The 9,323-nt window shown below is 38.4% G+C and overlaps 2 protein-coding genes across 8 annotated transcripts; one reads left to right on the top strand and one right to left on the bottom strand.

Annotated features, from left to right (window-relative positions):
- Window positions 1-43: 43 nt before the first annotated feature.
- Window positions 44-2,985, bottom strand: LOC144205921 (hepatic sodium/bile acid cotransporter-like). The gene is made up of 6 exons (XM_077730517.1): window positions 2,624-2,985; window positions 1,564-1,971; window positions 1,246-1,453; window positions 878-1,056; window positions 378-577; window positions 44-276 (listed from the first exon to the last, which is right to left on the bottom strand). Exons 2-6 carry the CDS (start codon window positions 1,938-1,940, stop codon window positions 185-187), a joined length of 1,056 nt encoding a protein of 351 aa, XP_077586643.1. The 5' UTR covers window positions 1,941-1,971; window positions 2,624-2,985; the 3' UTR covers window positions 44-184.
- Window positions 2,986-5,141: 2,156 nt separating this feature from the next.
- On the top strand, window positions 5,142-9,023 carry LOC144206679 (protein max-like). Of its 7 annotated transcripts, none has more exons than XM_077731773.1 (4): window positions 5,142-5,363; window positions 6,776-6,895; window positions 7,290-7,413; window positions 7,801-9,023. In XM_077731773.1, exons 1-4 carry the CDS (start codon window positions 5,328-5,330, stop codon window positions 8,001-8,003), a joined length of 483 nt encoding a protein of 160 aa, XP_077587899.1. In that variant the 5' UTR covers window positions 5,142-5,327; the 3' UTR covers window positions 8,004-9,023. The 7 variants fall into 7 exon arrangements, with proteins under 7 accessions (XP_077587899.1, XP_077587897.1, XP_077587900.1 ...); XM_077731771.1 differs by having other exon boundaries at window positions 7,275-7,413; XM_077731774.1 differs by having other exon boundaries at window positions 5,143-5,363; window positions 6,776-6,883.
- Window positions 9,024-9,323: the final 300 nt, after the last annotated feature.

Raw genomic sequence — 9,323 nt, 5'->3', positions numbered from 1 at the left:
TTTGAATTCGTGTCTTTTTAAAAGAAACAATATATTACTTAGGTTATTTCTGCATTACATTTTTTATTGAAAATAAAACATTTACAAGCTTAGGTCAGGGCAATCTTTGGGGAAAAAGACTAAAGAAAGTACTTTACAAATTCCCCACTCCTGAGTGTGATCCAAAGAGAAGCCCATGAAGTAATCACGTTAGGTTATTTTCATCTGAGCTTCTCAGACATTGTGGTGGCTTCGCCTCCTCATTTTGGACTCTGACATTCGTGTATGTTCTTGTTTCTGTCAAATAGAATTATGACAATATTATGAAAGAAAAACTTCTAAGCATACTCATCTTGACATCCAAGCCCCACAAAAACACATGCAGCTGTGACATTTACCCTCATCTGGCAACTTTCCAATTTGGTAACATCTGAAGCACACGGTCAGGAGAAGAGCCTCGGCACACTGGAATATGTAGTACAGCAAAGGGAAGAGAAACATGGGTCCAATAACCTCTGGAGGGAAGGCCACCTTCAAGATGGCCACACACAGCTGGATGTTCTGACACCCTGTTTCCACAGAGACGGTCCTGCTGCATCTGGATACAGTATAGATACTTTGGTGCACCACACTATAAACCACAACCCATCTCATATCTTCTTCCAATCTGCCTTAATTCAAATGTTAATAAAGTTAAAATGAATAAAAATGGCCCCCCAATAACACTAACGTTTTGTAGTGTTCAATTTATTGTCTGCCACTGACACAATAGATGTCCAAATCATTTTACTGGAAGGACTTGCTGTTAATACTATTTTTTCAATGACGAATGAGTGGCCAATTAGTGGCTAACCTGGTAAATTAGAGCTAAATGGAAATCCACAAGTCTTTAACTTACCTTGGACTTAGTCTGCACATGGCTGACATAACATATCCAAGCATGAATCCTATGAAGGGCATCAGAGCTGCCACGGCAATAACGTCAGCAGTCAGTATCATCCACAGCATGCTCTTGACCGCCACACCAGATAAAGAGAAGACAATGATGCTGGAGACGATCAGGATGCTCAGCCCAGACTGTTGACAAAGTGGAGCGCAGTATGTGACAGAGCATCTAAAACCAGTCTAAGAAAATGATTTAATTAATGTTATATTTCAAGAAAAATGGAAACAAGGGGACAAAAATATTCATCATAGAGCAGATGTATCTACAAACTGCACTACTGGCAAAAAAAATGGATTGTGTTATGATAAGGTGTTACTTACTTTCAGGACTATCGGTGTATAATTTGGTTTGTAGTGATTAAGCACAATGCCCATGCTGCATGGCACCAGCGTGAAAGCGAGCGTGCTGAGGATGCCCACGTAAGGCACCGCGTTTTCCAGGCCGCTAAAGCCTTGGCAGTAGATCAGAAGCAGTAGGGGCATCAAACCCAGGGCTGCAATGCAGGAGCAGGTGGTCATCACAATACTACAAGGGTGAACAATGAAGAAGTTATTTTAAAAGGAACTTTATGATTTCACAATTGGATTATTGTTGTGTATACTACAAATGGAGATGCAGGTTGAATTATGACTTTCCTGAGGTTCATATCCCCCTTGAGGGCCAAGGCGAAGATGTTTGATAGGTTTCCTCCAGGACAGCAACCACATATGAGCACAGTCATGGCCTTGACAGAATCCATCCTGAGTGATTTGGCAAGTGCAAATGCAGTGAGTGGCATGATGCCGAACTGGGTCACCATGGCGATGGCCACCCCCTTTGGCTTAAGCAGATGGTTTTTGATTTTGGAAATCTCCATGGTGCAGCCCAGGGATATCATGGTGATGAAGAGGATGATGATGGTAAAGATGTTGATGGCATTGTTAAGGGGTTGGGGGATGTTTAAGATACTCATGCTCCCATTGGAGGACATGTTTACTTCATTTTTCGTGACCATCGCGTTCATTGTGGTGTTCATCTGAATCTTGCTTCTACTGGGAGGGCTTCAACTGACACAAAATGGAGTTTTACATTTACATTATTTTACACCAACAAAAAGACAGAAAAAGCATGGAAACATTAAAAAATACATCCTTTAAACTCAGATTTCTTGGGAAACAATGTTTGCAATATTCGTGATAAAATATAACGTGTAAATGTTTCTTTTGGTGGTTCAACTCACAATACTATGTTTTTTTCTACTTAGTTACGCAATTTCTGGATACAAATCAATGCATGCATGAAAACATACTACAATAAAAGATTTTTTTTCTTTAACTCTTGCAGTGCTAAAAATCATTTCTAGATGAATAAGGCTTCCTGATTCATGCTATCACATGAAATGGTCATTTTTAGTAACCAGAATCATAAATCATGGTAAAGTTAGTCATAGTCAATTATGACTCACAAGGGAACAATTATCACTGAACATGCTGTTAAGTGAAGTTTGCTTCATCACCATCTTTTTTTTTCGAGTCCGATTGTTCCCTGTAATATTTCCCTTTGCAAATGACAGATTAAACCCAATATAGCAATATAGATTTACAATTGGATAAATGAGATGTAAACTATTACCACAAGTTTTTCTGAACAGATTTGCATATAAAAGAAATTTGACATTTAAATTGCCCTAATGCTTAAAGTATAAAACACTGTTCTTACCTTCCAACTAGTCCAAGCTCCCAACTTTCAGGTTTTCATTCCTGCACTCTTTCCCTGCTTTGCTCCCCTTTTGTGGCCAGACCCTTTCCCCCCTCTAATGTCATGTAGCTCCATGGCAACATGGTGGCGCTACGGCAGACTGCAGAAAAACACAAACTTCTTTTCGAAATGTTACGCCATACACAGCTTGGTTTGGTTTGTCCATTTTCAGAGAATTTCATCAAATCCCTTTCAGGGAACTGATTTGCAAACTCTGCATGAGGCTTCCGATTAGATTTCCTTTTTTCGAGGACATCGGTAAAAAGTTTTGTTGATACTTGCGGGCCACATGGAAAGAAACAATCCAATTAATTAGCAGTACCCCTGAAGAGGCCTTGTACTATTCATTCTGGGTTGCAAAATTTGCAAACAGAGGTCCATTTAGTAATATGACATAACTATGCGGATACAGTATACTGTAGGACTTGGCAGTAAACATCCTTTTTGTCTTTTGAACGGGATGCTTTGGTAAACAAACACATTAGTTACGACTCACATGAGGGACTAAAGAGCTCTGGTGGTTGCCTAATCTCTACTAGCATGGTAGAGATTAGGTCAAAACTAAAAGGACCACAATTTTCTTACTTCTCATGTTCAGGAACCTAGTTGTGTGACTATGGTCTACTTTCAGTTAATGTTCAGATGATTGAATATAACAAATAGGTTTACCAACAATGTCCCCTTCAAATACCACTTTCAATTACAATGGGAATATGCGAATATATAGGGGTTTTTTTGGATGAAAATGAGTAAAAGTTATTCATACTTAAGTTTTTGTCCTTCAAAGAGGTTATTTATTTTTGCAAAAATGTAGTAGTGGTTTAATTACCTCAAAAGATTCATTTTCATTAACTCTTTGAGTGGCTGTTGAAATATCATCGAGGTAGAATTGAATAGAGTGGGTTTCATTTTATTAATTAATGATGGTAGTAACAATAGAATACATTTATGATTATTTATTATTTCTATTTTATAATCATTTTGGTATCATATATTGTCATACTCCCAGGATATTTCTGATTTAGATGACATGAGATGAGATGAGATGAAATGAGATGAAATGAGTTTAGATTGGATTATATTAGCCAACTTTATTCATCCCCATCACTTATATTTTCCTCAAATCTTTGATGTATGAATGGTATAAATATGCAATGTCCTCGATGCTTTGAGTATCTTTAATAGACAAATAAATGACAAGTTCATACATGCAAACCCGTTTACTCAAACTCCCTCTCTTAATCTGGTGTTCAAGCATGCATACATATTGAAAGAAAATCACAGATATTATACCAAAGGGTCATCAAAAATTGTATAACCACTGTAGCTCTTTGCTCTTTATCTGGGGTTAATCCAAGCTCAACCTGGGTTTGTCCAACATGCATCTTCCTTGCACCTAGGGTAGTCCAACTGTTACTGTCACCAGTTTTCTGAATGCTGGTTTCGAGCGGTTCCCACCAGATAACCATCCAACAAGACAATAGTGGCATTGCACCTGTGTGACTTGAAGATCAGTGACCAGAAACAGCTCATCCACAAACAAGTGTCAACATCACCAAACACACTCCCCCGCGATGCCAATCGAGAGAGAGGTTCCTCCATGACATTTCTGCAACTAACGTGAAGCCATCAAAGTGATCAATGATGCTTTTAATCGTTTTATAATCACATACATGAATAAAACAGTTTCATGGACACACGAACAGTCAATTTTCATTGCCTGATTGAATCTTAAATGTCCTTTTGCTTTGCAATTTGTAATGCTCAAAAACCATTCACCGACATTGCAATAAGATGGGGGAGCCTTAAGTGTTATTGCCACATAGCAGTTTTGATGCAACTAAATTAAAAATCCAGGAAGCCATTGGTTCCAGGATTTTTTTTCTACGTAAAGTGTAGTCATTGATGCACTTATGCTGCCATATGCGATAAGCAATGAGCCGAAGCAGCTATTTCGGGTCCTGTGGAGCCATAATAGATGGGAAGTGGGGGAGGGCAACTCAGAGGGAGCTAGGCCACCATCTGGCCTCATAATCATAGAGAGAAGAGACGAGTTACGTGGTGAAAGAAGATCCTTGTTATTCTATCAGACAACCCACAATTTGTCCCAATTGTCTTGTAAAACCACAGGGTCAAGACTTCCAAGCGGCCCATTACTAATATAAATGTTTATCACAGACCACCAGGCAACACTCCTTCCTTTATTGGTGGCTATCTAATTGAAGTTAGGTTATATCCTCAAGACTAAATGTGATTGTGCACAAATTTAGGAAACATTTAATCATAAATAAACAACCTTAGGGCTGCTGACTATGCAGCTGACAAGCTGTTATGGGAAGATAACGGGAAATATCAGAGGGAACAGCCCACCAACGTATTGATTGTGGGTAATGATGTTTTTTTTATGAGAAAGGGTGCCATTGGCTATCTGTGTTGTGTGCAAGAGTATACTTCATTACCCAGAAAGCACTGGTTTTGCCCGTGCATGCGCGTTGTGCGTTTTCTGGTCCATGTGTAGGCGAATCACGTGTGAAGAAACCGTTTATCGTCATGTCTCTGCTGTAAGCAGAGCTTCGTAGAAGATTTTTTTATTTTGCCTCCGCTCGCTGCTGCTTTTGTTTTGACAGCTGCTTGTTTTCTTTTCGCACACCCCCTTTACCGAAGAATGAGCGAAAACGATGACATCGAAGTGGACAGCGATGTATGTGTCTCCTTTTCCCCACTTAATAGGCTGCTAGCTAGACCAACTTAATTTGCTCGGAGCTATCTGAGTTAGCCATATTAGCTTCAACGCTAAGATACCGTATTTCGAAAACTGATCGCTTAATTTAAATTGTAATTTGTATGGCTAGTTATTTTTTTTTTAAATCCGAGCAAAGCATGTTGTGCAGGAAGCACCGGATTGGTGCTTCAAATGTGAATCCATTTTTTATTCTCAGTCAGTTCTTTGATCATGAAACTCACTCTTTGATCCCGGGAATATCTTTGAATACATTGGAAAGTAAAGCGTAAATCTCTCTTAATATTCCACATTCTAGGTACTAATGAACATTTAATGCACGGCAACTAAATCATCCGAGAGCAAGGTCATGTTTTTTCAAGGGGTAAACTTTTTATTTTTTATTTGTCAATGTAGTTATTATTTTACACCAACCGATGAGGTTGTAAATAACATTGAAAAAAAAAGAAATAACAGCAACACTGCTTTCTTTAGAAGAATTCGGAATAACAATATACAGTATATGCAGTGACCCACATTGCTAACCTAGCGCTGCAGGGGCTTAAAAACAGACATGGCGTGCTGAAATCTATCGTCGAATTATTATTGAATATTGTTCCTGATCGTAGACTAATACATTTCCGATTAGTAGTCTGTGGCGTTAATTTGACTCTCGAAAACATTGTCGTCATCCTCAAACCGCATCTGTGTTTATATCCTCCACTATCTTTAGCATGTAAATTGCAGCAGTACTATTTCATCCAAGCTTATTGACATACATCCGTTTTTAATTACCACGTTACAATGTTTTAATATATATGCATGTGAAATGGTGCCACATCTTCGATCTGGTGGTTATATCTCTGTAGATTCCCCTTCCCCCACTTGTTTAAGCCGCTATTCATAATGCCACACAATGCTTGCAGGCCTGTCAAGCCTTCATCCTTTGACGTAATGTACACACCTTTTTAAGCAGTGTTTTTTCAATGATTGTAGAGCCAAACTCAAATTTTGCATTAGAGATCATGTTTCAAAAATAATACATGCTCAGTCTTAAAAGTGATTTCTCTTAAGATATACAAGTTTCCTCCTTTGATGGTAGCCAATCCCCACTGGAGTTTAGGATGCAATATGAACCTATTGTACCATAACTTAATGCACTCCGGGAATAAATTCTTTGGGAAGGAACAAAAAAAGAGTTAAACACATTTAAATTGATTACAGGATTCAGGAATCCATCTTTCCTTCTTCAATTTTAGTGATGTCAGCATCATTAACTAAAGCAGGTTTTATATTTAAACTAGGGCTGGTACATGAGAATTCTTAAACATTTTCACCAAAGCTGAAAGTTCTACTCGCAAGATGACTTCTGGTTTTTCCTTTTGCTATTGCAGGCAGACAAGCGAGCACATCATAATGCGCTGGAGCGCAAACGCAGGGACCATATTAAAGATAGCTTTCACGGTTTACGAGACTCTGTGCCTGCACTGCAAGGAGAAAAGGTGAGGCAAAATGTAAGTCTTTTAAACATTTAATGCCAAAATAAACATATGCACAAGCGGACAATAACAGGAAGTGTGTAAAGCCCAGATGCATGCCAAAGTCAATAGATAAGTTTGTTATTACACACAAATGGGACACTTCCAAATCCCCACAAACATACAATACAGTCATACCTCAACTTACGAATTGCTCTTGGTACGGAATTTTCTGGTTACGAAACCTTTTTAGATGCAAAAGAAAAAAGATCCAAGCTACAAAAAATGTCAATAGATTTCCTAGATCCATTATTTTATTTTGAAATGTAGTTAGATGAATGCACACTGTGATTGTTATTATGACTGTTTTCACTGCATCATTGCTTTATGTCTCTCTGAAATTGTCTGCTGACAGAGCTCTGTTAAACAGGCTTCCCGAGCACAAATTCTTGATAAAGCCACTGAGTACATTCAATACATGAGAAGAAAAAATCACAGCCACCAGCAAGACATCGATGATTTAAAGAAACAGAATGCAGTCTTGGAGCAACAAGGTGTGTAAAATCTTCACAATTGAGCAAAATGAAAATACAGTGGAGCCTCCAGGAATCTTAGGTCCAAATATTATAGCCATTTTTTTATGTTAATTATATCCATACACTAATAGACTCCAGCACAGGCATATTTGACAGCATGTCTTATTGACATCTCAAGGAATTTTTTTAAAACACAAAATCCTTCTTTGTACTTTACAATGATAATGTATTTTATGCCTCATTTCTGCTATTGAAAGATTTACTGTAAAGTTTCCCTAAATTTGTCACGGAAAGAACATGGGCTATAATCATAGAATAAGTTTCCTTTGATTTTGGAGGTTCCACTGTTGGGCTCATACACTCGTAATTCTTTCTGCTTTGTGGGTTTTGCCACTCCTCATTTAGCAAGCCTTTTGATTCCAGTGCGTGCGCTGGAGAAGGCCAAAGGCAACAATCAGCTGCAGAACAACTACTCCTCTGACAGCAGCCTGTACACGAACCGCAAAGGAAGCGCCGTGTCGGCCTTCGACGGTGGTTCCGACTCCAGTTCCGAATCTGAGCCCGAGGAGCCACCGACCAGAAAGCGGCTGCGCGTAGAGCCCAGCTAGACTCTCCCACTGACTTTTCCCCCCCTCTTCTCTTTGTTGTTTTCATTTTCTGTTGCCCACCAGCCTGAAACTCCTCTTAGCTGTGTGCACTCAGCCCGGCCTTCTTTTACTTCAGTCAGTCTGAAGGCGAGGTGGAGACTGCGTGAGAGAGGTGCTACTATGTATTGTGTATAAAATGCTTCTACTTTCCTAAGAATACCCTCATTTTTTTTCTCTCATGTCCCGGCGTGAACCTTCCCCCCCATTACACTCCTCCCAAAGTGAGGCAGCTCTGCAGTTTTGAAGGACATGACGCTTTTCAAACCTCACACTGACCTTAATTAAGGAATGTGGTGATGATTAGGTATGAGGCGTTAGGTCACACATCCTCTGCAATTGTTGGGAGGAGTTGCATTGACACAAAAGTTCATTGGGAATAGTTTACCTTTCTAAATTTTCTTTTTTTTTTTCTCCAGAAGAATGTGATGTTATGCAAAATCTACTTATTCGGTGTAGATGCCTGAAATTTTGTGTTTTGAAAGTGTTTTGTGGAATTATTAAAAACCAACAACTCTTATTTATATAGTGACCTTCCACAATTGATGTCATTTATTTTTAGCTTGAAGAGGATAAACACATTCTATCGTTTTAATGGCTTTACCCCATCATGGGTTCTGCTCTTTATTTCCCGAATATTTTTGTTACTATCAGTCAACATAAATCACCTAATCGATGCTGAATGTTACACAATGCAGTTAAACTATTTTTTAGAACAAACTCTTGGTTCGATGTGTAGAATATATCCCTCGCCTAAATGGTTTCACTTCTGCAAAGAAAAAAAAAATATTTCCCTGAAAATATTTTGCTTGTGCTGGGAACGTTTCTCTATTTTCCCTTTTTCTCAGAGGTAAACAAGTGTGTATGTAATCAATATTTGTTTGTTCCATTCCATGGAAATTACAGGTATGTTGTACATACTGCCAATGGGTGTCTTGCAAGTTAAGACATACCTTGAATAAAACTTATCCTTATCGGATGTAATTCTGACTCGCTGTATTTTATTTTTGTGTGGTTTATATTTAATTGACCCTCAGAAATGAATGGAAAATGATCAAATAGGGATCTAATTATGAAAGAAAGGTACAATTTGGAAGCCAAAAAGCATCACATTTCAAGACCCTACTTAAACATCACTTGCAATATTAATTCAATATTAATTTTAAATACTATAAACAAAACTAGATTTCTGATGTGATCTATGAGCCAATAGAACCTTGGACAGTTCCTTCTCGGCCATATTGGGTCAGGCCCGTTTACTCTGTATAATAATATATAAGATTG

This window comes from Stigmatopora nigra, chromosome 13, assembly GCF_051989575.1.
Source record: "Stigmatopora nigra isolate UIUO_SnigA chromosome 13, RoL_Snig_1.1, whole genome shotgun sequence".
NCBI lineage: Eukaryota > Metazoa > Chordata > Actinopteri > Syngnathiformes > Syngnathidae > Stigmatopora > Stigmatopora nigra.
The sequence above is the reverse complement of the archived record's forward strand: the minus strand, read 5'-3'. Positions and strand labels throughout refer to the sequence as shown.

Excerpts from the sequence above, each read along its gene's own strand:
- LOC144206679 (XM_077731771.1), top strand. The coding sequence starts at position 5,328 with ATGAGCGAAAACGATGACATCGAAGTGGACAGCGAT. Across the intron at positions 6,896-7,274 it reads GAGAAAAGGTGAGGCAAAAT|AGCTCTGTTAAACAGGCTTC; the intron begins GTAAGTCTTTTA and ends GTCTGCTGACAG. Across the intron at positions 7,414-7,800 it reads TGCAGTCTTGGAGCAACAAG|CAAGCCTTTTGATTCCAGTG; the intron begins GTGTGTAAAATC and ends CTCCTCATTTAG.
- LOC144205921 (XM_077730517.1), bottom strand. The coding sequence starts at position 1,940 with ATGAACACCACAATGAACGCGATGGTCACGAAAAATGAAGTAAACATG. Across the intron at positions 1,454-1,563 it reads CTCAAGGGGGATATGAACCT|TAGTATTGTGATGACCACCT; the intron begins CAGGAAAGTCAT and ends TGTTCACCCTTG. Across the intron at positions 1,057-1,245 it reads ATACACCGATAGTCCTGAAA|TCTGGGCTGAGCATCCTGAT; the intron begins GTAAGTAACACC and ends CTTTGTCAACAG.